General features: G+C 43.9%; 1 protein-coding gene across 1 annotated transcript in view; it reads right to left on the bottom strand.

The window, feature by feature from the left end:
• KMT2A (lysine methyltransferase 2A) overlaps positions 1–23,551 on the bottom strand; it is a 35,623-nt gene extending 12,072 nt beyond the window's left edge. Inside the window, 28 exon segments of the mRNA XM_017738423.1 lie at positions 1–943; positions 1,563–1,748; positions 2,402–2,562; positions 2,813–2,891; positions 2,971–3,088; positions 3,376–3,534; positions 4,040–4,177; positions 4,321–4,427; positions 4,741–4,934; positions 5,418–5,491; positions 6,427–6,537; positions 7,282–7,455; positions 8,043–8,227; positions 8,574–8,687; positions 9,449–9,569; positions 10,365–10,460; positions 10,715–10,861; positions 12,010–12,123; positions 12,980–13,108; positions 13,708–13,781; positions 14,397–14,768; positions 15,300–15,364; positions 16,359–16,593; positions 16,950–16,982; positions 17,133–17,277; positions 18,556–21,221; positions 22,565–22,634; positions 23,516–23,551. Coding sequence (XP_017593912.1) covers positions 1–943; positions 1,563–1,748; positions 2,402–2,562; positions 2,813–2,891; positions 2,971–3,088; positions 3,376–3,534; positions 4,040–4,177; positions 4,321–4,427; positions 4,741–4,934; positions 5,418–5,491; positions 6,427–6,537; positions 7,282–7,455; positions 8,043–8,227; positions 8,574–8,687; positions 9,449–9,569; positions 10,365–10,460; positions 10,715–10,861; positions 12,010–12,123; positions 12,980–13,108; positions 13,708–13,781; positions 14,397–14,768; positions 15,300–15,364; positions 16,359–16,593; positions 16,950–16,982; positions 17,133–17,277; positions 18,556–21,221; positions 22,565–22,634; positions 23,516–23,536 — 7,031 coding nt within the window. The 5' untranslated portion in view covers positions 23,537–23,551.
• Between the last annotated feature and the right edge of the window lie 2,620 nt (positions 23,552–26,171).

Raw genomic sequence — 26,171 nt, 5'->3', positions numbered from 1 at the left:
GCAGGAATTTTATTACATAACCTCGGGCTAATTTGTTCAGTTGCCAAACCCTGATTGCCAAATTCTGGTTTCAGTTCATCGCTGCCCACTGCTTGACCTGTCTCTGTAAGAGATTTCAGGGAATGCTTCTCTTTAAAACTGTCTTTCGTTAACTTTTTGCCTTTCTGACGCCTGTCTCTGGGGGCAGTAACTACCTGCTCACTTGCTGCAGGAGATCTATTGTTTACTCCAGCAGCCTTCAAGGCCTTTGCATCCATCTCATCAACCACAGTTGTTTTCTCTGGCTGTACAGGTTCCATGTGCTGATCTCTGTCTTTCCTTGGGCCTCTCTGATGCAAAGGTGGAAAGGGTATTGCTTCTTTGGAAGAAAATGATCCTGAACACTCTTGAAAGGTTCCTATTTTAACATTCATTTCTGTGCCCAATGAACTTGTTGGCTGAGTGGACACTTTAGAGCTTCCTCCAGAAACAAAAGTATGAGACGGATAATCTGTGTCCTTTGAGGTTTTCATCTTCTCTCCCTTAGAAGCCGCACCTTTGGCTATTAAATCTGAACTGCTGGAATGTTTCCCTTCTGTAGATTGAGATGCATCCAGCTGGTAAGTTTTATTTCCAGTTGTAGCCACTGTTTTCTGGGAGCCTGAACTGGTAGAGCAACTTTGAACTGGAGCGCTTGGAGGACCTGTGCACACTGACCCCACAAAGCGGTCAGTACTTTTGGCAGTCGGTTCATATTCTGAAGAGGCCCCCATGCTGGAAACTGAAGACACACTGTGCCTGGAGTAAGTGTTTCCAGCTCTTGTAGGGGAAATCATCCGGAGTTTTGATTGTTGCTGTGACAAAGAAGAGGTGCTGTGTCTCCGAGAACCAATGCTCTTAAGTCCCGAGGACAGCAAAGGATCTCCTACTGTCACTATTTCATGGGTCACTGGGGTAGGACTTCCTGAGAAACAAAGGCAAGAAAGACTGTCAGGTGATTTTAAACCTTCACAATCAACGCACATCCAATTCCTCCATACAAAACACAAGAAATTAAAACGCAGCAAAAGTTTTTGGCCAAACAATGCCAACACGGTGTTGATACTTTTGGGTAGGTGTTAAAGACCTGATACCATCAACCAGGATCCAGCAAGTTTGTATCTCAGGGTTTGCTATCTCAACTTCAGATGTGTATGTTCAACATTAGTTTGAAAGAAAACATTAGTCAGAAACAGCTGCTGAATTACAATACCAGATTTCCAGTTCTCTCTGGAAAAGTACTGACTGAAATATTAAGTCCCTAACTGGTATCACAGCGCTTTTGGCTCACTACTACTACATGGCCCAAATGCTGCCTCTTCTTCATCCCAAGGGAATGTTTGTTTCAGTTGTGCATTTCTTGGCAGGCCATCTCTACTGTGTATTGTTAGAACTTTCCCCTCCTCAAACTATTGCCATTTCACTGCTTTCTCTAGAAACAGTAAACTAAACACCCCATCCTGAAAGAAGCCAAGAAAGACAGGAACTAAACCAAAAATACTTCCAAAACAAACCTCAATCAAAGTCAACAGGACTAGAAATACCTGCAGAGGGTAACGGCCTAGAGCCAGGAGACCTCTGTGCGGATGGGTAACTTGGCGCCCTGATCCTGGGACCCTTTGAGACCACTGGATAGTAACAGGAACTAGAGGTCTGAGAATGCAAGGGACGATCTGGTGATGGTGGGTTTACAATTTCAGGTGCATTTCGGGTGTCTTTTGGTAGAATTTCTGTTGTTGAAAAAAAGAGAAACGACAGTATAAGCCATCACTGAACGCTAAAAAGCTATGATCTGATAAAGTATATACTATTACCATGTTCCACTTGGAGAATCAGGGTATTTGTTAAATAAACACGAAGTCAAAGATCTGACATCAGATAATGTCTGGTTTCTTCTTGAAAGAACGTTTTCAAATACTTGTAGCAATTGCTCAGCTTACACATGAAATTTCACCATGCATTTATAGAGTTTAAGATTCTGTGTTAACAATGACGACAACTATAAACATTTAAAAAATCTTTCACAGCTTTACCCTTGGATACAAGGAAGCAATTTGGAAATACAGAAGCACAATATAACTATTCAACATTGTATTGAACAACTCCCGTATTACAGACCAACACCAACACTCCAAATACAGTTTGAAATTTTAGATCACTAGAAAATTCTCTGAGTTGTAGACTAGAAACCATCCCTGTAGCAGTGTTCGTTTGGCTCAAGTTTTCAAAGTTAGCAGTAAATCCAGGAGCTTAAAGTCTTAAGATGCTGTAACATGGAAGCCTGAATTGGATTCTAGTCCAAATTTAAGAGATTTGGTTTAGGAGATACACTATGGCAATAACATACAGAGAATATACTTCTATGAAGTCCTTAAAAGATTACCTGAAAGGGGAACTGGGCTATGGGCAATTGTTCTATTATCATCATGCTCTACAGTGCTGTTGATGTCAGGTTCTACGACCGGAGGTCGGCACTCCATGATTTTGCAGGTATACACACAGCGCTTCCTGGCATCTGTTGTGCTCCAGTACACCCTGGAGCACCTGGAAGATAATTCAAACAAACCAATTTACTCAACAGCTGAGTAAACCTCATTTCTGTTCTAAATTTTCCATTTCTCAAAACTACACTGGCCAAAGCCCTCCTGGCAGAATGCACTGCACACCCAGCTTAATCAGAGATTCCTCAGAAGTGTAGGAAAAGCTACAGTCAATTTTCCCATATGTTACTTCAGTGCTTGTTTGACATGAAATACAATGAAAGACATCAACTCTTGAAACAGCTTATACTCACTGATAGCCAATGGGAAACAACTTATCTTCACAGTCTGAGAGGTCATTCAGAATTCCTAAGCAGTCTATCGTCATTGAACCTGAGCAGAGAGAGGAACAGTTCTGTGAACCAGATTCCAGCACCAAAGGTGGATCAAGTATCCAGAGACTAGATCATACCAATCATCATGTGGATGTTCTCTGGTTCCAAGCCACTAAGAAATTTTCTTCTCAAACTGATCCCTTCAAAGTCCACAAAAACTCTCCTAAGAACTTCAAACCCATTCTCAGGAACCACCTGGAACAAGAACCAACAAAACCACTTGTTAATTAAAGGAACCACCACATGTATGGTATGCAGTTTGTCCTAATTGACGCTCAGTTTGGTCTTTTGGTTTTTGAACTACCACACAGCACCACTTGCCAAACTTCTCTGGGCCAGTTGTATTAGTGACTTCTTTTTAAGAGCACTGTGGTCCAGCCCTTGTTAGCAAGAAACACGTTCAACACAAACTTCTAAAAAGTGTTCATAGTTACAGGCTAACCCCACCCTCAGAGTGTGAGGCAGAGAGTGAAGAATCTTACCTCTCCTTTGATCAAGTCACGATGCCTCTGGCAGTAAACTTTCTTATCATCCAGAAAGACACAGTTCTTGGCTCGTGAGCACATGAAATGATAGTTACTGGTACAGGAAGTGAGGCAGCAGCCTACTGTGGCGCCTGACTTCTGGCAGAACTCACACCGCTGCAAAAACAAAAACCAAAAAATTAATCCCTTCTAAAACCAGACCACCATTGCTATTGTCAGTTGGGTTTTTTTGGCACAGACAGTTGTTAAGAGTAATGCCTGATCTCCCGCTTCATTGCCACTCCGTTTCACTACAGTGACTCACACACACAAGCGAGACATGGAGGAGGAGGTGAGAGGAAGAAGGATCCCTCACATGGAACAACTTTTTCATTTGTGGACTGGTTCTTCCAGGCCTTTCCCAAACTTTCCTGCTTGTGCTTCATATCCAATCCTCACATTTGCAAGCTCCACTTGGTCTCCACAATATTTCTGAACCGAGCAAGGATAAAATAACTTTCCAAATACCTTCAGTCAGTTCTATTACATATAGTGTTAAACAAAAACTGCAAGGAAAGGACAGAGAAGAACAAATGCACACAAGGCATCTTTTAGCTGGGCTCCCATCTTGTGATTCTAAATCAGCGTGAAGTTTAACAAAGTGTCCTTTGCTTCTACCCACCAGCTGCTTTCCCCGGATCACAGCCATGTGCACGTTTTTCAGAGAACCATCATCATCTTCAAACACTTCTGCTGACCACAAAGCACAGTTCACGTGTGTCCATTCGTTTTGGCCAATATAGAGAAGACGTCCAGCATCCTGAAGAATAGAAGGAAATGTTCTTTTCAGATGCTCTAGAAGACACAACAATTCACAAAACCCATCCAGCCTACCCACAGCACCAAATCTACAGCACTGCTTAAATGGGGTCCTACAGAGACGGGCATGGGGCAGATACTCACGTTAGCACTGTCATCACCATATTTCAGGCACAACGCACACTGCCTGTTGTCTTCCACATCCGGAGGTGGGTTCAGTTCAGGACTATCCTCTCTGCTTCCGTCAGAGCCTTAGAGTTAAAAGAAAGAACAGTATTTTTTCTTGAAATTCAGGGAGGCAAAAATTCATCTGGAGGGATTGTCAGTAAGTGAACATGGTAGAAGAGTTTTCAATAGCCAGCTTGGAAAGCAAAGCAGATGTCAGCCTCTGCAGAACCTTCGTTCCGGGGGAAAAGAGGTGGGTGCAAAAGCATTCCTGGGTCCAAGTTCGGCTCAGAAACATCTCATATGTTACTGCCTCTGAATGATTTCAGGTCACAGAGGTCTCCAAGACAGCTGCATTTCTGGGTTTGTGATTGGCAATCTTGACATTGGTTCTCTTACCAGAGATGGGAGGTGTAGGAGGATGTAGAGGAGTTGGTGAATCTGGCTCTCCAGGCCCTTTGAGTTTTGGAGCTGGAATGATTTTCTTCATCAGAGGGGGCTGTTCAGTGCGGTTGTTCTCCTCACGCTCCTGCCACTGAGCATAATTATGGTCGAGCGACGGGGGCAGCACCGCATTCGGCAACATACCACTGCTGAGATGCAGCAAGGAGTCAGTGTCACACCTGGCTGCACCAGGGGACCTTATGCCCTGCCTACCTGACGTCCACCCCCCAGCAACAACTCCATTAATTACCTACAGCCCGCATGCCCTCCCACCAGTCACATCTTAAGGTTAGTGATGTGGCTGCCTGCTTCTTTGAAGGGTAACAGATGCAGGAGGGCTACCCCAAATGGGGGTGTGAGAAGGAGGAGAGGGAAGGAAGGTCAGGACTGACAAGCCAACACACAGTATACCTAGTTCTAAATAAGAATTTCAGTTACTCTGCTTAAAACAAGGAAGTGTGTACAAAACACGGGAATGGGATTATTGTGTAACTTCTTAGGAAAATCTAAAAAGGAAAAGAAAAAGGGAAAAACAGAAATTCCAACCCCACAAACAGGCTCTTTCAATACGTTTTGCTTGGCCAGCTGGCAAACAGCAGGGTGTTGCAGTCAGATAGAGAACAATTACTTACTTGCTTGTTACTTTATTTGGCTCCCAAAATCTGGACTTTTTTACACTGAACCATGGAAAAACACGCTCCATTTGCTAAAGGAAAACAACATCCCATGAGAAAAGTTGGACAACATACCAAAAAACTCGAAGACGTTCAGCCAAGATATACACATGTAAATGCACAACTAGTAACATTTCATTAACATTAACAATTCTGACAATATATTATTTTATTCCTGGAAAGACCCAAGCAAGGCTAAATGTGGTGGCCCTTTGGACTCCAACATCAACAAGCAGTGGTAGGATACCAAGCAGATTTCAAAGTAACTGAAGGCCAGCTCACCCGAATAAAGAAGGACTTGACCATGCTGTTGGCCTTCTTAATCTCTGGCTGCCCCCCATCAGAATTAATGGCTGCTTGAATTATCTTCACAATGTCATCACTAAAATCCAACTGTAAGAAATCCACAAAACTTCACATTAACAGGATTGTCTTTTGCACAGCTATACCAACCACTAATTTTTTAAGGCATCAAGTAAACTTTGAGGTAACTGTAAGATTGAACCAGAGCATCAACTTAAAAGCAGAAAGGGTATTTGGCTGAGAAGAAACAAGCAGCCCTCTGCATTTGTAAACTGGCTGGCAGAGCTGCTACACCCACAACTGTTCACTTCAGCTGACTGCTGACTGGTTTTAAATCCACTAAACTAGCTGTCTCACAAGGATTTGACCAAAATCTGGTGCCAGGACATTTGCCAACCACTTTGCAATATACAATGTTCCCCAAGATTAAAAATTTTGTAGGAAAAAAAGAGGATACCAAAAAACTCGAAGACGTTCAGCCAAGATATACACATGTAAATGCACAACTAGTAACATTTCATTAACATTAACAATTCTGACAATATATTATTTTATTCCTGGAAAGACCCAAGCAAGGCTAAATGTGGTGGCCCTTTGGACTCCAACATCAACAAGCAGTGGTAGGATACCAAGCAGATTTCAAAGTAACTGAAGGCCAGCTCACCCGAATAAAGAAGGACTTGACCATGCTGTTGGCCTTCTTAATCTCTGGCTGCCCCCCATCAGAATTAATGGCTGCTTGAATTATCTTCACAATGTCATCACTAAAATCCAACTGTAAGAAATCCACAAAACTTCACATTAACAGGATTGTCTTTTGCACAGCTATACCAACCACTAATTTTTTAAGGCATCAAGTAAACTTTGAGGTAACTGTAAGATTGAACCAGAGCATCAACTTAAAAGCAGAAAGGGTATTTGGCTGAGAAGAAACAAGCAGCCCTCTGCATTTGTAAACTGGCTGGCAGAGCTGCTACACCCACAACTGTTCACTTCAGCTGACTGCTGACTGGTTTTAAATCCACTAAACTAGCTGTCTCACAAGGATTTGACCAAAATCTGGTGCCAGGACATTTGCCAACCACTTTGCAATATACAATGTTCCCCAAGATTAAAAATTTTGTAGGAAAAAAAGAGTAAAAGGCTGCTCTCTGCAAAGAGAACTGAACCATGAAGCTTTAGTTTCCAGCTAACCAACTGCAGCAGGGCTATTTGGCCAGGCCTTCAGTCAGAATTTGCATGTTCAGAATGACCTGTCCTGCTTTTATCTACATAAATGTCTGACTAAGAGCAAATGGGGTATAACCAAGTACCACGGCTGGCTACAGAGAGCCCCACAAAAGCATCAATTACTTGTGTCTGGACCAATATTAACCAGCATCAGCCAGATTTTTAGCAGCATGATAACCCACTTCCTTGTTCCTAAAGAAAAGGCTTAAACTCATCAGTTATGAACACCACAGGTGATGAAGCAATTCAGTGTCTAGTAACAGAGTGGAACATGATAACTTTGACATACCACAGAAGTATAACCTCCTTGATCCATTTTCCTTTTCACTCCTTCCAGATCCAGAGGTTGCTGCTCCTCCTGTTTACTGACTTCTGTTAGAACAGGAGGATCGGGACCCTCAGGAGAGCTTCTGGATGGGATACTCTCTTCTGTCTCAGGATTTAAATCAGGTGGTTTTGCTGCCTGTGAACACCAGCAACAAGACAGAGAGATGTTGACTACTGAAATGCAGCTACTCCTGAAGATACACTCTCAAGCACATTTATTGGCCCAAAGATTCTCGCTAATGTGAAGGAAAGGAGACCAGAGTTCTGAATTTCTGTCCGAAATGTAGGGGCAACAATGAAAAGCTCTTAACCAGCTTTCTGCTGAGACCTGTAAGGTGCACAGCAGGACAGAGCCATCAGGCGTAAGGATCAGACTCATTGCTCAGAAGTCTTATTTCTGAATGCGTTATTTCAAGACAAAGATCCTGTTCTTCAGTCAGAAAAGCACCTTCACCATCACAGAGCTAAATCCTCCCATTCCTTGAAGAACTTTACCCTATTTTTCTTTCAGCTTCAGAAGTTGTATCACAGATACCCACTTCTCTGCTTCCAAAGGAATCAACAAAAGACAGAAAAAATAGAAATAAATCACAGCACACGTTGTTCCAAGTACGATGCAGACACTTCTGCAGTTTGAGGCACAGCAACACCTCAACAACTCAACTGAGTTCCACGTACACTTCAAGTCAGAGTAACACCAACAGGGCACAGGCCCCAGCTTACCTGTCGATACCGCAGTAAGTGGCTGGTAGTTCTGGAATTCAACAGGGCTGTTAAAACCTGCTTCAAGGAAATCTGCAGCTCCTTTTCCAGTGCCAGACGCCATTCTGCAGGATGCTGCTCTGTACAGTTAATGCAGGTGTACGCAACACTCTCGGGCAAGTTGGAGAGTATCTCATACATTTCATCTGGAGACAAAAGAAGACAAGATAACCATCTGAACTGCTTTACTGAAGGATACAGGGAAAAATCCCTGCCCTGCACTTCCTGCCTAACTGAAACACTTTTCACGTAACAAAAGCCCCTTGTACAGCTAATTGAGGGACAATGCCTTTGAGGAAAGTCCTGTGCTTTCAGGATGTCATTGGTATTAGCACTGGTTTACCTGTTGTCACTCTACAGGTATTTTTCAGGTAGGTCACAACAGGTGAGCATGTTAAAGTAACACTCTAGTAGAAAGGTCCAAGACTTGATTGCTTTGGTCTAATCACTGCCCCATGTTTTTCAGTACTGAGAGGATGAGGTTTTCCGTACCAGAAAGGTTTTCACATTTGGAGTGGACCCAGCGGTCGCATTTCCCACACTGCATCATCTTGCTCTCGTAGTCATCATCATCGTAGCATTTGTCACAGAGAGGACAAAAATTTCCTGCAAACAAAATGGGATCTTATCAGAAGTTTGGGTGCCAAACACACCTTAAAGGCTGTGTGGTTACTCACTGGTTACTTAAAAAGAAAGCAGCTCTGAACACCCCTCCCAGTAAACTGCCAGCACAGTCCCCTCTACTATTATGAGGCTACAAAAAATAACTTTGGAAGGCCAACAACTACTTAAGAATTCCATGGCTGGGCAGCCATTTTTTGGGCACGGCGAGACTAACAAAATACTATATTCAAGAGCAAAATGAAAGGACAAAGATGACACATAGGCAAGAAATTAGGTGGAACATTAGAAACTTTCTGTTTCAAGATTTTTCCCCAGAATGCCCTCTGAGGTACAAAGGCATCGTGTACAGCAACTAACACAAGGAACAACCACTTTACAATAGAAATTTTGCTTTTAAATTGCTTTTAAGTCAAAAGTGTTTTAAAATGTCTTTTCCTCACCTCAACTGCTACTTGAAACTCTGGGGCAACAAGTGTGCAATAATTCCTTTATATGGCAGAGTGTTTACATGCTGAAAGCCCCAAACTTAAAGCAGTGGTGACTTCGGTGAGCCACTGCACAACCTAAGATCCTGGCTTTGAACTATTACGTGTGCTTTCAGGCTCGACCATAACCAGCCTGCACTGCTGGCTGGACCGTGCCAAGCTCAGGTGCCACGCTGGCCCTCTGCCCACTCACACTGGCTGATTCAAAACCAAGCAGCTGAGGAAGCTCCTGCTGTAAAGAATCACAACTTTCTGTACCTTTAGCAAAGAGTTTGGCACAATCATGACACAGGGAGAAGTCATGAGACCACTGTGCATCCCACCCTTTGCCTGGTGTTGTTGATCCACAGCTCTTGCAGCGAACACACTTGGTACATATCTGGAAAATGAATTCATTTGGCAAGAATTACTTGCTTTTATCCAGCAGTTTCTGTGCTTTCAACACATTTCATAATTTTTATTATTTCATAAGTGCAGAGATGTTACCTAACAGAACAAGGAGTTTTAAATGCTGAAACTTTCACTGAAAAGAACCGAGCTCATTTCCTTTATGGTAAGATGGTGATAATGCAACAAGAAAAAACATGACACCAAATCACAGTATAGTTTTTTTGTCCTTCATATTTGCACTGAAGAAAATATCACCTTTCCCTCACATAAAACACACGTAGTTGTGGCAGTTCTTCTGATCTAAAACATAAAGTCCTATTTTAACAGTTTTTAAACTCTGTATATTGTAGAAGGAAACACATACGAAGTCTTAGAAGCAAATACACTACAGGCGCTTGTTTAGAACAAAAGCCTGAAAGACACAAATTAGCACATTAATCCGAATTGTCTCTCAATACCAGTATCAATGGGTTTGTTAACAAGGTAAATGCTTCCATTTTAAAGACCTTCTTCCATGTTATGAGACTATGATCAAAAAACTCACTATGATCTTATGACTTACTACAACTGAAAAAAGGGGTAATCTCTTTAAAAATTCTGCTTTCTTCAAACATCAACCAACCACCTCACCATCTATTTCCAAATGTACTTTCTGATGCAATAGGCACCTTGCCTTGAAGAGATGAGGAACTGCATCAGAGGAAATCACCTGCAGAGCTCTGCTCCATGGCATTACCATCAGTCAACAAATGAATTACCCAAAAAAGAAATTAAAATCCCTCACCCAAACTTTCTTTTTCTTGGTGGGTTTTGTTGGGTAGTTTGGGCCCAGGCACTCAGGGTGATAGCTGTTTCGGCACTTGTTACACTCCAGCAACTGCTACAAGAATAAGGAAAAAAAGCATTAGTACAGACACCCTGCAAAGGGATGCAAAATTCTGGACTTTGCCATTTTTGATTGGATCCCCCCACTCAGGTCATGAGAAAGAAGCTGCAATGGAGCAACTCAAGAGGCCTCCTCCCCAGCGCACAGAGACTCTGCTCCTGGCACATGCTTGCTGGCCACCCTCCGGAGCGAGAGGAGCCCTGGGAGCAGTGGGGGTGCTGCTCAGTCTCCCAGTGGTTTTGGGGTACCTTGGTGGCCTGGTGCTGTCTCCCACAGACGTGGCAGAACTTGCAGCGACGGCAGCACCAGTTCTCCAGCTGGTCTTCCTGGGGCCGCTCGCTCTCCTCCAGGCAGAATTTGTGGAAGGGCTCACAGCAGACCTGGCAATATACAAACTGCAAGGGGGGAGAGGCAGGTTTTAGCAAAGCAGAAGCTGCTCCATGTTCCCAAACCAGCCCCCTTGTGCTCCGAACTATTTTGAATTCTGCTTTACAACTGACAGGACAAGATTTTAGGAGGGAAACTGTGTATTTCAGGTAACCTAAACACCGACTGGACACCTCACGCCCACTGGGAGTCTGGTACCTGTTAACTAAGTGCTTTGAGCATTGACAAAGGCCTATAGGATTCTTCAGGATCTCCCTCCCTCACTTCCTCCCTGTATTACAAGCCAACTGCACCAGAAGACACACTTGGTGCGTGAAGTAGGGACATGCAGAGCAAAGAGAGTCTCTCCCTCCGTTCAGTCCACTTTGCCATTACAAAGCTCTTCTAATTTCTCTGTATTCTGTCCAAGGCTGGTCGTATCAGAAAAACAATCATCCTCAGGGCACAGACACCGTAGGCTCACAGGGAACGTGGGAATCATTTGTCCCCTGGGGGCCCCTGACTAAGAAGGGGATGGCTCCATGCCCCACAGGGCCTTCATGGACCTCAAGTGCACTGATGTCCACATCCAGACCTTAACCCCCTTTTCCCCTGCCCAATCATCAGAACCCAGGCCCTCCTAGAGCACTAGCACCACTTTCCCAGGTCAGCTGGTCTGGAGATGCTGAGAAGGCACCTATCTACACCTGGAAATGCATTTAACACATCTCAATCCAGCTCCTTAGGCAGTGCCAGAACCTTTCCAGTCATGTTTCTGTAACAGTTTGCAGCTCTTGGCGGATACAGATGCACCTGGAAAAGTCAATGCTGCCTAAAACCCTTTAGCACCATTGGGCAGTCCTTCTTATTTCAGGTTAAAAGAGAGCAAAGCTCCTGCTTTACACCAGATGTGAGTTCCCAAATTTAGAGACATGGGTGCTCTCAAATATGCTGTTCTTCACAACTCATACGCCTCCAAAAAAAGCACCCTTGAAGTTTCCAAACTGATTTTAAATACCTTGCCCATTAGTATCTTGGGACAAATTCTAGCAAGGACAGATTTACAGGTATTATTTTAATTTCTTCTGGATTAAGGTAATTATAATTTTTATTTATTTATTTTTGTAACAATACAGTGCTGTAATTAAGTCATCAACAGCAGAATACAATGCTTTACCTCCACATGTCCACTGCTGGCACAGAGAAAACACACCACCCTGGGAGTAATAGGTACCGAGGTGACGATGCCTAACCCACCCATCTCCCAAATATTCTCCACTTCACAGTCCTCCTGAAAGTACAAAAGGACACATCACCATGCAGAACAAGGCAATACAACATCAGTACAAATTGCTCACGCGACTGCTTGGTTCTGGGCCTGTGATTAAGATGTCTCAAACTGAAATAATTTGAACGTCTACCTCAGTCTACTTTACAGTGTATTCTGGGAGAGTCACACCTCGGCGCTGTTCCTGCCGAGAGCGCTCAGTGGCATGCTAGAGCCTTCCTTCTAGGGAAAGCAAACCTAAGGAACAGGACAATGCTTTTCACAATTGCACGAGTATTACTAAAAGTGAAATTTCAAAAGAATTATACTTTATTAAAGCTCCATATTTGTATAAACACTTATGAGATCTCACTATGATCTCCAGTATCAACACTTATAGATGGACTGAAAAATTATTAGGAAAATATTAATTTTTATTATTATTTCAACACTGTTGTTCAAAAATGTACATGATTTATCATTTTAAAACCCCAGATATACCCCAAACGTTGTGAATTACAAGTTACTAACATTTTCCCCAAATCTTGTTGGCTCAAGTTGTGGTAAGGTTTTAAAGTTCCATCTTAATGGAATAATTCTTCATAAACCTCAAATTCTTGCTCATCCTCACACATTGACAGTTAAGGTTTTAAAGCTTTAAGTGTCTCTTCATCCAGTACTCTAATTATAAGAAAAAAAAGGCATAACAAGCTTTTAAGAATCAACCAAGTGACTTGTCATGAGGCTCCTATTTTGCAGTTCCCTCTGAAAGGTACCAGACACACAAACTCAGCAATTACTGCCAGCACTTTCAGAGGACTCTAGTTCCAGTGTCTAGAGCCAAGGGAGATTCAAATACTTAAAACATGTTGTCCTCTACCTTGAAATCCACTCGGATTCTGTGGACTCCATCTGTAGGTGGCTTTTGCTTGGAACTGCTGCCATTAGTCAGAGTGCTGAGCAAGTTCAGTGTGCTGCTCTCTGGCTTGCTTAGAGGAGGGGGCTTTTCCTGGTCAAGCAAAGGAGCCTGCATTAATCCCGACTCTGGACGTTACAACTTAACCAGCATTTATATCCAGTAATAATTCACGAACCCCCAAAGCAGCACAAAATTAACAAGTGTTACAAAGCTGCAGGGAAGTGACCGTTCTACAAACCATTCCCTAAGAGCATTCCATATGCAATTACAGTCCTAATTCCATGTGCTCTACCATCACACTGTTCTCTCATCAGAGCATGGGCTGGTGTTTTGCTGCAGTGGGGCAACTCTGGGTATAAACAGGCTCTACTCACTTCTCCCTCAGGTTTACACAAGACAATAGTTTTTTTCCACGATCGAGCTATTTCTGAGACAAAGGCAGTTGCATATTTTATGGAAAAGCTAGCCTCCACCCTCCAACACACAAATCTGCAAAATAACATCTGAACTGAATCTTAGGCATAAGCCACGTTTTTTGCTGTCCACATACTGCCACATACAAGGGAAATCTAACATGTTTAAGAACCAAATAAAAAAACCTGCCAAGAGTTAAGCAATACAGTTCTACTTTCTAGACAGAAGTTCCAGGTGCTTGAAATTTTACTGACTGTATAAAAAACAGTATTCACCTTTTCTTTTGGTTTCTGTTTCACAGGGAAAGTTGGACGGGGAGCAATTTTTTTCTGTTTGCTTTGTTCTGTGCCTAGGAAGGGGGGGAAAAATTATGAGTATTTCAAGTAACTAACAGCCACCTGTAGAGAAGAAAAGGGAAAAAAATCAGCTGGGTAATGTGCGATGAGTTTTAGACTAGAATTTTTCCACCTTCTTCTGTGGCTGCACCTCCCCAGCTATGAGCAGTCTCTTTGAGGCAAGACTACAAGAAGAGTTTGCTCTGCTCACAATCTGGAGCACTGTGGGTACAAAGCCACAGAAATCCCAGAGCGACCTGGCTGGTGACTGTTCACGCTGCTCTGCACTACATACAATAGTGGACTATACTTTTGCAGTAAAAGATTACATCCTCCTGGTTTCACATTCAGAATGGGAAGTTGACAGACTTAACAATACTGAAAACACTCTTCAAGACTGGCACAACTATAAGACTCAGAGTCCCAACCAGGATAGCCATCTTTCTCCTTGCCCTAACATACACTGTGGCTCAATAAAAAGGAAGACAGTTCTAAGCAAAATTTTCAAAATAATCTGCTGAAATTTTAACACACCATAAAGCATTCATCAGATTTAAAATGCACCAGCTTTTAGCAGTATTGTTACTTAACAGGACTCAAACATATCGAGGATAAATAGTCCCATTTACCTATTTCTGGTTGGGGAGTCTGCTTTTTCTTGGGCTCAGAAGTGCTAAGTTTAGGTGCTTCTTTTTTCAAAGGTCCTGAGCTTGGTGGCTGAGAAGGAGAGAGCTGGACTGGCTGACACATCTGCTTGCCAGTCTTTCTGGTACCAGATGCAGGGACCTGTTTGGGCTCTGACACAGAAACGGAGGAATTCCCATCCTCATGCTTTTCCTCAACAGGCTTACGGGCAGGCTCACTGCTCTTCTTCCCAGAATTGTCTTCTCTTGGTACAACAGCCTGAGGAGTTTGTTTCTGTCCAGAGTCCAACTGGTTTTTTCCAGAATGGCTTTCTTTCTTCTCATTTGTCTTGGATTTCTTCTCTTTCTTTTTTGCAGCTAAGAAAAAGAAGCACAGATAAAGCAACACAGACAAAATGGTGGGACTTCAAATGATTTGCTGCTCTTTTAAAACAAGGATACAGACACTTTGATTCAGAACTTTGTCATTCTGTCATACAAAAGAAAAAACTGTACTCAAAAAATAAACTTGGCTTATACTTCAATCCATATTCTCTCACACCTTGGGCCCCTATTTTGCAACAGCAATAAGCAACACCCTCCTGCAATAACACAGATTCAGAGCTGAGAGCAGACTTTGCGAGGAAGGAAAAGGAAGCAAAAGGAAGGAAGCGAACCAGTCCAGTCAGCACCAGTCCAGTCCAGTGAGAGACACTGGGGTGTACAATGTCTGTCAGTACTCACATCTCTCCTGCCCCTTGCACCTGCCACCAACAGTGCAGGCAGGTTGGCACCCTGCAGAATAACCTTTATAAGCTCAGTGTAGCCACAACAGCAGCACAGAGAGCAAAACCTACGAAACTAAAACTTCTGTCTTGTGCTATATGCAAGGCAAATCTTCCAGCCTACCTTTAGCTTGCTTCTGGAGATAAGCTTTTGAAGGCATCCACTGTAGATTCTGACATTTCCTCATTCTAAAAAGAAAGAACATGTCATGAAATCAGAACAAAGATGCAGACATTAAGAGGGTAGTCCGTAAATACTCAACATCAAAAACTGAAAATAACATTACCAATACACACACTACTTTTGTTCAGACAAAACTGAATACTCTTTGGAGTGAGACTGGATTAGGGGACCAAGTCTTTTGCTAACCTGATTCAACTTTATTCCCTATTTGTCTTATGCTTGGCATATACTGTCTTCTGTAGATTGGGCCAGGATTTGTTTCCTCCTCCATTCCTGCAGCAGGGCTCGTGACTCTGAAATCCAGCAGAAAGCCCGGGCAAAGCTGCTGAGAGCAAGACTCCTTCTAGTCTGCAGAGTGTTCTCACACAGCAATTCTCACAGCAAGTCTTTATAAATAGCTCTTATACCACAACAATCTACTGGTGCCACTTTAGCTGCTGCCTTTTCAGATAGATTATCTAGTCTGGTAAAATCAATTTAATACAGCAATATAAAAAACGAAAAGGTTCAGTCTAAGTGATCCGTATAAAAAATGACAGAAGAAATCAAGGAAGAATGGCATTTCTTAATGATATCCAGAGACACCTTTGATATACAAAGTGTATATAAGCTAAATAAACACCAGCTTGAAAACACAAGCTCTTCATGAATGCAGTTTGGGAAAATAAGAGAAATATTTACGTGCACACTGCCTTCCTTGCAAAATCCTGTACTGCCTAACAAAAGCCACAGATCCCACACCGAACAATTCTCAATACTCTGCCACTTTCATCAAACTGAGGAGAATAAACCAGAAGTGAACTCCAGAGAAAGAGCTCTGAATTGTGGTTTAGAGTCTCGAACTGTTTACAGTCCCTTGCTTTGATCCAGCTTCAGCCCAGGTCAAGCTCAGTCCAAGCCCATGACACAGGGCAAATCTGCTGTTCCTGGCCCAGTGTGTGAGTACACTTATCCCACTCCGAGCACGGATTAGCTCAACAGTCTCCCAGACACACTTACTTGCAGCACTGCTTCTTTATATTGCGCCCACCAAACTTGGGTTTGTCTAGACAGTTAGTGCAGACACCACAGTCCTCTGGAACCTGACAGCCCGAACACTGCCCGCAGCGCCTGGAGCGCCGGCCCTTCTTCACCGGAGGTTCTTGCTGTGCCTTGTTTCTGGTAACCGGCTTAATGGGCTTGATAGGTGGAGCAAGAGGTTCAGCCTCTTCTGAGCCAGCTATCGATGACTTATCTACCAAAAGAATATTTCTAATGTGAATTTGCTGATGTCAAAGAATGTTTCAGGAGTGTCTAATTTAGCCCATGAAGCCTAAGTTCATCTGCAGAGCCACACGGATGCATGTGATTCTGTGTATACACGTGTGCACATGCCCCTCAGCAGGACACAGGTTTGGTGCAGAACACACGTATTTAACACAGTTCCTAATAGCTTAAAGGATTAACCCTGTTTGAGTGGCACTGTAACAGAGAGCCCAGAGATCTTTAACATACTTTCCCTTGTTAATCACTTGAAGTCCTCATTTTAAGCAGTCAATAGAAGCTGACTCTGTATGGACCCACAGATGAAAACTAGAAATCCTAACTCACCATCATTCCCCATGGAAGACAGTATCTTCTCCCACCAACCTCTGTTCCTAAAATTACTCTACTGTTAGATAAAGGACAAAAGCATCAAGAACATAAGTGAGAGGTAGATCCCACTTACAACACAAGGGACACGAACCACAGACTCAGAGAAGTTTCTGAGAGGGCAGCAATAGTGAAGTGGGGGCTCTTCCCACGGTAAGGCACTCAGAGTGGGCATGTCATCAGGAAACACTGCTCGCTTGCGGCCCAGTGCAACAGCTGCTCTCCTGCACACATGTTTTATTCGGGGTCCTCGGACTGACGTTTCTGATGAATCACTCTCTTGCCCCTAGATTTCAGAACATGAGAGCAGACAGTATTCCTAAGAAAGTTACCAAAATGAGGCTGAGAAACATGTAATGGAAACTTCTAAGCAAATTATATCTTAGCTTGCATTTTGTAAGAATCAAGATAAAAACAAAGACTCTGCCTTCTGAGCCTCAGTTATCCAAGAAAGGATAAATGCAAGAGAACAAAAGGTTTGACTCAATTAGAACTACAAGGTAAGTCTCTATCCACTACAGGAAAGCCAACTTGCTCATGAAGCCATGTTATCAAGACACCGACATAAAAAAATCAAGAGTCCACTGGAACTGAAGCAGCACCTGGTGCTGACTGATCCAGCAGAAGCCAGTAGTAGATGAGGCTGAGAGCTTTGCACCTGCTGATGTTTCAGATGAGGAGGTTGGGTTTACTGAGGTGCTAAACAAATGGAGCATTTTAGTGCAATTTTCCATGTTTTCCTAAGATTCTGGAATCTCTCCCACTGAAAGAACTGTCCCAAACAAGCAACTGTGAGAATCTGGGATTCTGCTATACCAGGCCAGTCATACAGATGCATGGGCGTCTTCATTTCAGAGACAAACAGCTGAAGGCTTCTCTATTTGAAGTATGTACTAGTGATTTTCAACACTAGCGCCGCTACAAAAAGCAAAAATTTAAATAAAAAGTGTTCCCTGAAAACGTATCTCACCTCCCTTTCTGGCAGGTAAAGAGGACTGCAGAAAAGGGTGGTTTTGGGGTGGGGAAGAGGGAAAAGAGGAAAGTGGTAGGAAATAGTTCCCCAAATCACATGCAAAATTCCAATGGATTTTCCTCCCTTCCATAAGTCAGAGATCACTGCATAAAGTTAAAAAACAGAGAGAAAGATCAAGGAACAACTTTCTCTTCAGAAGCCAGCTTTACACTCGAGGAGGGTCCCCGAGAAACATCGAGGCCAAGACAGACACTGCATTTTGCTGGAACCACACTTTTCAGAGCAAGTACTGCTCTAGATAATTGCTTTGCTTAGATTTATTCAGAGAAACCCAATAAGCAGCTATGCTGTAGTGGTCTCCAAAATGCATGCAGCTCCCCTCTGAGCTGACTACACAGCAGCTCCCTCTTCCCCTCAGCTTCTGCCCAGGACTCCTTATTTTCGTGTCGTTTGCCATCTGTTGCACTAACAGCTGCTTAGCTTGGCACATTAATTCTTCACGCTCAGTATACAAAAGCTACTTGTGACTTTCAGGACAAGTTCAAAGTAAGATGCACTCTAGCAAAAAACCCAACTTGGAAAAAGGAATACCTGTGCTTTTGGCTGATCTGCTTGTTTGAGGGACTTGCTCTTCTCAATCTTGTACAGCTGGGCTTTTGCCTTTTTCAGAAGACTGGCTACCCTCTTGTCAGTCATTGGCAGTTTGTCTGCTTGAGCCAACATTGAACTGATGGAGGAAGCAGAATGTTTAACAGTGCTTGATGAAGGAGCAGAAAGACGCAGAGCTTTTTCCTTCTCCAAAGATGGCACGGTGGGGCTGAGGTCCAGGTCTGATTTGTCCAGCCCCCCTCTACCTTTCTTGGATGTTTTGGTTTTGACAGCTGCCATATCTACCAGAGCAGCAGAGGAAATGTCTGTCACGGGATCTACTGCTGTAGACTTCTTCCGCCCGGCAGTTTTTTTGGCAGACGATGATGCTGCAGCATCTTCACTGGCTTTTTCTTTGGGCATTTTACCTACAGGAAACAAAGCAGCGCTACTCTGTATTTCTGACCCTTTTCTCCTTTTCTCTTTCCTTGACTCCCGTTTGTTCTCCTTTTCTCTCTCTCTGTCTTTCTCTCTGTTCTTGTCCTTCTCCAGGCCTTTGTCAGCATCTTTATCTTTGGAGAGTTCTTCTGCTGCCCTGTCCTTGTTTTTGCCTCTCTCTGTCTGGGGACTTGATGTGAACCAGGGGAAGAGAGGAGTAGGGCTACCAGATGAGAAAGGCTCTGCTGGAGTGCTTGTCTGCTTCCTTGGTCTCTGGCTTCTTTCTGCTGATTCCCCAGACTGTGATAGGGAATGGGAGGGAAAAGTAAAAGTTGAATTTAAGGCACTAGTGGCAAGAGAACTAACTGAAATACTAGTTAATGAGGAAGAGACAGAAGACTGTGGGGTGAGAGTTGTCAGGTCAGAGGTACTAAGCCTTCCGCTCCTCGTCCTCATGGAGTGCGAAGGAGATCTGGGTTCTGATCGGATGGGGCTGAACGCTTTCCTCTTCCGTCTCCGAGAGGACGTGCCTGTGGCAGAGGTCCCTGTAGTGGCGCGACCGACTGATGAGGGCAAGGTTACAGACTCGAAGATCCGGGAGTGGGCCTCACTTGGCGTGAATCGTGGTGCTCGCAGCAGAGGACTCCTCTTGTGCATATCAAACCTGGCTCCAGAGTGCAGTGAAAAGAGACGAGTGGGAGCTGTCGCACCTGGTGTTGAGAAGCCAGATGCAAAGCCAACGTCCTCCGGTGTCAGCGGCGGGGGTCTGAAGTTATCAAATATCGGTTTGCGAATAAGACCCTCTTTGGCATACTTTGCTGATGAGAAGTACTGTGGCTCTGACCTGGAATGTTTCAGGGAGGTCCACCTAAATGTTGGCTCTCGCAGAATCGACTTTCGCTTCTCTTGCATTGGCGCAGCAGAAGCAGGGAGAAAGGGTGAGGCTAACGGTATGGTTGGAGGCATAAGCCAAGGGGTATGGTCTGAGATGCTTGAAGCAGGCTGCAGCGGTGGTGGGGGAGTGAGCAAAGGGGGAGGAGGAGAGGAGGAGGACTGCTGCTGCGGCACGCTTGGTAAGGCTGACAGCTTTTTTGCAGTCCTCTGGCCAAAACTTCTTTCTGTTATCGAAAACCTTCTGTTTCTCCTATCACCGTTATCATTTTCAGGGGACTGAGAAACAGGCAGGGGAGTGTGAACTTCTGGAGTATTGCTTCGCTCCTCAGAAAGCATCTGCATCTCCTCAGAAGCCTGGGAGTCTGTAGATGTATCCACGCTGGGGCTGCTGGACCGTGAGGAATCTGAAGACATCTGAGACGAATGCTGAGAAGCAGCGCTGGACTTTTCACTGGAGCCACAAGATGTAGCGCTAAACCTGCTGTTTGGTGTGGATTCTAGTCTGGATATTTTAATAGGAGGATCGTAGTCTTCATCCTCAATAAACCGTTTGGGTGTTTTGATAATCCGTGAAGAGATTGCACTCACAACTGGCATGATGAACTGTCGAATATTTTTGAGCTGGGTTCTCCCCTTCCTGCCCTGCAGTTTGGCTGCTTCTTTCTCAATCTTTTTTTGTGCTCCCTTTTTAGCCCTCTGCAAGAGTTGCTTAGCAATCGCAGCATCCGTCCTCTTGGTGGAAGGTATAATCCTAACGGGTTTAATCCTGCGTGGACTCTGTCTGATAGCAGCCTTCTCTTCCTTTGTGAGAGGTGGTGTGCCATCCTTTTCTTTGCGAATCCTCTGGGGCTTCTCCAGCTGTGAGTTTATGACTAAAGTTGAGGAAGTCTTTAAACGTTCAGAGGACGGTGGCCTGCCTCTCCTGCGCACAATCTGAACACTCTTCCTCCCAATCTGAAGTTTTGCCCCAGGCTTAAATTTAGATTTCAGTGGGGAAAGCTTACTAGTTCTTAATTTCTTGATTTTAGTTGCTTGCTGAAATGTAGTGGATGGTGATCTCTTGATTTTTTTCAGACTCTCTTTTTCTTCTTTGCTGCCCTTCTGAGTGTCCGATGTGTCCTTCTCCTGTGACAATTTGAACTTCACACTTGTAAGTGTTGGAGGTCTTCCTCGTCTTTTTTCCCCACTCTTCGACTCCTTCTTCTTTACTTTCTCCATGGATGTGGTTTCAGATTTGCTTGAAGGGGAACACACTGATGAAGAGTCTGACAGTACAGCTGAACTTCGGTCAGAACTGCTCCGGGGCCTCCCACGAGGTTTCCGTGGACTAGATTTAACTGAGAGGGAAGTAGAGAATGCAGGCAACATATTAAATTTCTCCAAGTGTGGGATAAGCACTACCCAGGTCACACAAGTATATACTCAGTATCAGTCATGCTGCCCATACGTTGCCAAAATGCTTCAGATAATCAACAAATAAAAATAGTTTTATCACTACATGTATAGAGTACATGTAGTGTACTTCCCAACAAATGTCTCTTCCCACATAAAATACCACACAGATAACTTGTTTAAAAATGCAAGTTTGTCTTTTCCCAACAACTACATATGCAATGGCACAAGCCCAGTACCAACCTCATGTTGGGAATAATTCTCAAGGGCACATGCCACCTTTTAAACACATTAATTTTTTTTTTAAACAGAGCACAGCTGGTTGAAAGGAAAAAAAATCCTTCTTTTCAAGTGCCATCCATCTGCACTGCTAAGGAAGAGGTCAAGAGAGCAAGACCAACAGGAGGCTGATACAAGACAATTTGCAAAACACTGGTTTTAGTTTCGAAGCACAGTTAATACTTGGCATTGACTTGGAGCCGTCAAGCACAAGACTTTGTTCCCAACAACTACATATGCAATGGCACAAGCCCAGTACCAACCTCATGTTGGGAATAATTCTCAAGGGCACATGCCACCTTTTAAACACATTAATTTTTTTTTTAAACAGAGCACAGCTGGTTGAAAGGAAAAAAAAATCCTTCTTTTCAAGTGCCATCCATCTGCACTGCTAAGGGAGAGGTCAAGAGAGCAAGACCAACAGGAGGCTGATACAAGACAATTTGCAAAACACTGGTTTTAGTTTCGAAGCACAGTTAATACTTGGCATTGACTTGGAGCCGTCAAGCACAAGACTTTGATTACTCACCTTGATCAATGCATTTCACTGCACCCTCACCAAGCCCAGCTATTTCAGTTCTGGATCTGCCCTTGTGCTAGCAAGGCGCTCCACCACAGTTTGCTGTTGAGGCCAAGCTGAGCAGATGATTATGGTGGCAGAGCAGAGTGCTCTGGTGAGAGCATTTATTGACAATAAGGCAACAAGGAGTCTACTGAAAGATACTGAAATAGCCAAACCAGTTTCAGACCGTTACTGTTAAATAGCTGCCTCTCCAGAACACTGACATGAGGTTTCAAATACTGGTTTATCGGTATAACTCTTTTACTCAAAGTTTCCCTGTTCCTTTACAGATCAGACACAGAGAATCCAAAACTAACTGCACTGAATCTAAAGACTGGTGTGGCTTTTATGGTGGATGAGATTTGGTGGAATAAACAGGGGAGGCACAGCAAAACTATCACAAAAGAAAACAGAAAGTCAACACCCAATCCTGCAACTTGAACTTACCTGTGGGGGACCTGGTGGGACTTCGTACTTTGACTTCTTCATCTGAACCAAAACCTAAAAACTGTTCATCCTGCAATGAGAAAGAGGATGGAAGTTTGAGGACGTGGATATTAATGTTGAAATGAACTCCACTGTGACTGAAGCACAAAAGGATTCTAGAGGATTTTCCTTCCCCCAAAAAGATACTGGCATTTTTTCTTCTAACAAACAATTGCTAAAAAGGAAATAAAACTTTCATATACACATATACAGCAACTACAGTTTACAGCTGTGGAACAACCAAAAAGAGTTACAGGAAAACAAAGGCCAAATATATACAGAAACAAACCCTTAATGCATAAAATCTGCTGCTCATATCAAACAACAAAGCTTTCCTCCTGTAAGCTATTATTCAAACCACCCTAAAGACACATTCCAGCAAAAGAAATGTTTCTGTGCCTATTATTCTAGTACAAATGTAGCCCAACTTCCTGCAAACTTATGCAAATCCTCTCTTTTTAATTCACTGACGAAAACCTGACCTGCTGGGAAGCTCCTCCCTCTGAAAGAGGCATGAGGTTAAAGGCTCGCTGTCCCCACTGAGGCAGGTGTGTCAGGGAGTCTGTAAGCATCAATCCAGTTCATGGGCCACCCAAATGTGTGGTGACATCTTTTTGTTTATATGTCATTCCACCTTTCCTAATCCATTTTCACCTCACGTATTTATGTTGGCCAGTCTTAACTTTCCTATGAACTTTGGAAACAGAGATGCCACTTGTTGCTCTCTTTTTCAAAGCACTGTGTAATGTGGCCACTAAGCTTTGAGAAGGGCAGGCACTGCAAGAACAGTATCCTGCAAGTGAAAAGGGACAAGACTGTGAAAGGACAAGGTGAGCTGCACAAAGAAATAACACTATTTCTTTGTGTTCTGCCTCATCTTTTTTACACGGAATTCCTACTTCATCTACTTACAGGGAAGATCAGGAAGAGCATCTCGGCTACTGACACTGCAGTCTGGCAGACCCGCACCTGCGTCTACAGGAGAGTCACGATGTGATGAAAAGCAGCAAGGCTTTAGACCAAAGTATTTCTCAAAATTTTCTGCCTGGTTTGTGTCTGATGAGTCCCAGTGTAAACAATTCAAACACGGTATGCTCTGACCAGGTGGACATCCAGGTTCTCAATGCAGATAACGCTCTGGCCAGCTAAATACATCATGTACCCCCTTGGGCTGCAGTTAATCGCTGTAAGCCATCACCAGCACATACACCTGCTGGAGCACAGGGTGGCCCTGTCCCTCCTCCCATCCCTGCTGCCTATCTGCTCTTTGCACTTGCAGCAAAGATGACATGAAAACCAGAAAAAGCAATGATAAAGCAGCATAAAAGAAATAAAATGATGCCACAAGACATTGCTTCTGTCTGAGGCACCTTGCATCACACAGAACCCCTGAAGGCCATTCCCAGAAAGGGAGAAGCTACTGCTTCCAAAGTTCAGTCCTGCAGCACTGCAAGCAGAGCAAGAGCAGCTGTGGGAGTGCCCAGCTGCCCGCTCCCAGCACTGCGGATACACGGCCCGTCACGCCTGCCTGCTGCTCCAGAGCACGTGGGCTACAGCAGGATGTAAACACTGCTGTGCGGAGCAGCACTGCCTTTGTGGGCGTGGGCAGGGAAGGGGTCCCCAGCCCTGACAGGGGGAGAGGCTGTCAGCAGAGACAGGTGTGGGCTGAAACCCAGAGAAGGCACAGAGAAACAACAAGTACCTAAGAACAGTCAGGTTTAGAAACACTACAGGATCAGCTGCTCACCCTGTGCAATTTCCTGACTCGCACTGACCTCCAAGTTCCTGTGGCTGCTACAGATCTTTTCTTCATTTTGTTATTCTGGGTCCTACAGTCATTATTATTTTATCTCTGACTACTAAACCAGTACTCGCCATATTCTTGACAATCACCTGCCATAATCCACTATTAGAACTTGCATTATTTTCAAACTGAGCTCTGTTATCTTACTTTTCCAGTGGGATACATTAATTCTGGTTTTGGCCCAATAGCCTGGGAATGATAATTTTTTCCATTTCTTACCAAGCAGTCACCAGAAGTGTCTACAGCAAAAAGGCTCCTTCCACAAAACGGTCACTTTTGCTTCATTTACAACCACAAGTAGTATGACCAATATGTCACTTGTGTTTGCTTGTTCGGTGACATTCCTGAGTGTATTGGTGACCTCAAAACGGTTGCTGTCACTACCTGAGAAGGCAACCCTGTGACCTGTCAGAGAAGATCAAGAAAGCCACTAAGTACCACTAAGCATGTGCCAGGCTAAACCATCCAGTTGGCCATCACATGTCAAAATGCAGCTTTGAGGCAAACTAGGCAGAACAGCCTCCTTCCAGTTTTTCAGAAATGACTATAAACATGACAGATGGAGAGTGATTAAAAACCGTAAAGATTTTGAATGTGGCCTCATTTACCTGGAAAAGAATAATGCAATGCAAAAAAGGCCACTCAGGATTATAAATTAAAGGATGAGGGAAGGCTTGCCTCGTGCCAGACATGAAGACTAACCAAGTAAGCATGGGATGATCTCTCTGTGGGCTACACAGCTTCCATGTACATCTCCCACTCAAACGGTACACTATCCCAACTGGGTTCAACCTCAGAGCTGTGCACAGATGAAGGAGGACTTTTCCTGAAGTAACCCAGCTACCAAAGAACAGAGAAGTTGCAAGCAAATATTTATCACAATGCTCTTGAGCAGTATTACTTTTCAAACACTTTCCAATTAAAGATCTCAGAGGAAAATCCACCTTCAAAGGAGAAACTATCCTGCAGACACTAACTGATGTTCTGATCTCTGTCCGAGGAGTAACAGTATAAACCATACCACTATGGATCTGTACAGTTGCATGGGACTGTCACCAGCACTAAACCAGCAATGCAGCCGCTCCAATCAGCACCTGAAAAATTTTATTTTACAATAGAGTCACCTGACCAGTGCTGTACTTCCCACTCCCCATCTTGGGCTTGGTCCCAGTTAGACACCACCTCATTTTCTTGGAAAGGGATAAGCTATTTTTAGAAGCTCATTCAGATGCCTACTTAGTGACTGCAGCACAATATCTACCAGACTCCTCTGCTTTCAGCAGAGTAAACACCCTTGGAGGTTGGCAGTTAGTAACCCCAAGACAAACATTGGGTGTTGGGAGACGAGCGGAGCCCGCTGGGAGTTCAGGGAGATGCTTCCCAAGCCATTACTTGTGATGCAACTTCAATAATAAACAGCTGAGCACTTGGGGTGACCGTTATGCACCAACTCAGATGAGGGGACATTCATCCCTTCATTGTTCAATTCAACGAAAGCTCTGAGCAGGAGCGACGCACAGACTTTGCTGGGGCTTCACCTCGGAGCAGCACCGACCTACAGAGAACATCCTGAGAGCACAGAACAGCTCCTGACCTGGTCACCTCCACATGACAACCCCCAAACTACACCACTACAGCCATACCCTCAGGCATCACCCATGGCAATACAATGGTGATTAGGGCTGCAGCCTCCAGAGTCCAGTTTTTTTAGAATTAGAAAGAATATGTTGCTCTTTATGGGGCTGAGGCTCAGGGTGGGTCTGT

This window comes from Corvus brachyrhynchos, unplaced genomic scaffold, assembly GCF_000691975.1.
Source record: "Corvus brachyrhynchos isolate BGI_N302 unplaced genomic scaffold, ASM69197v1 scaffold46, whole genome shotgun sequence".
Classification (NCBI taxonomy): domain Eukaryota; kingdom Metazoa; phylum Chordata; class Aves; order Passeriformes; family Corvidae; genus Corvus; species Corvus brachyrhynchos.
Note: the sequence above shows the minus strand (reverse complement) of the source record. Positions and strands in the feature narration are given on the sequence as shown.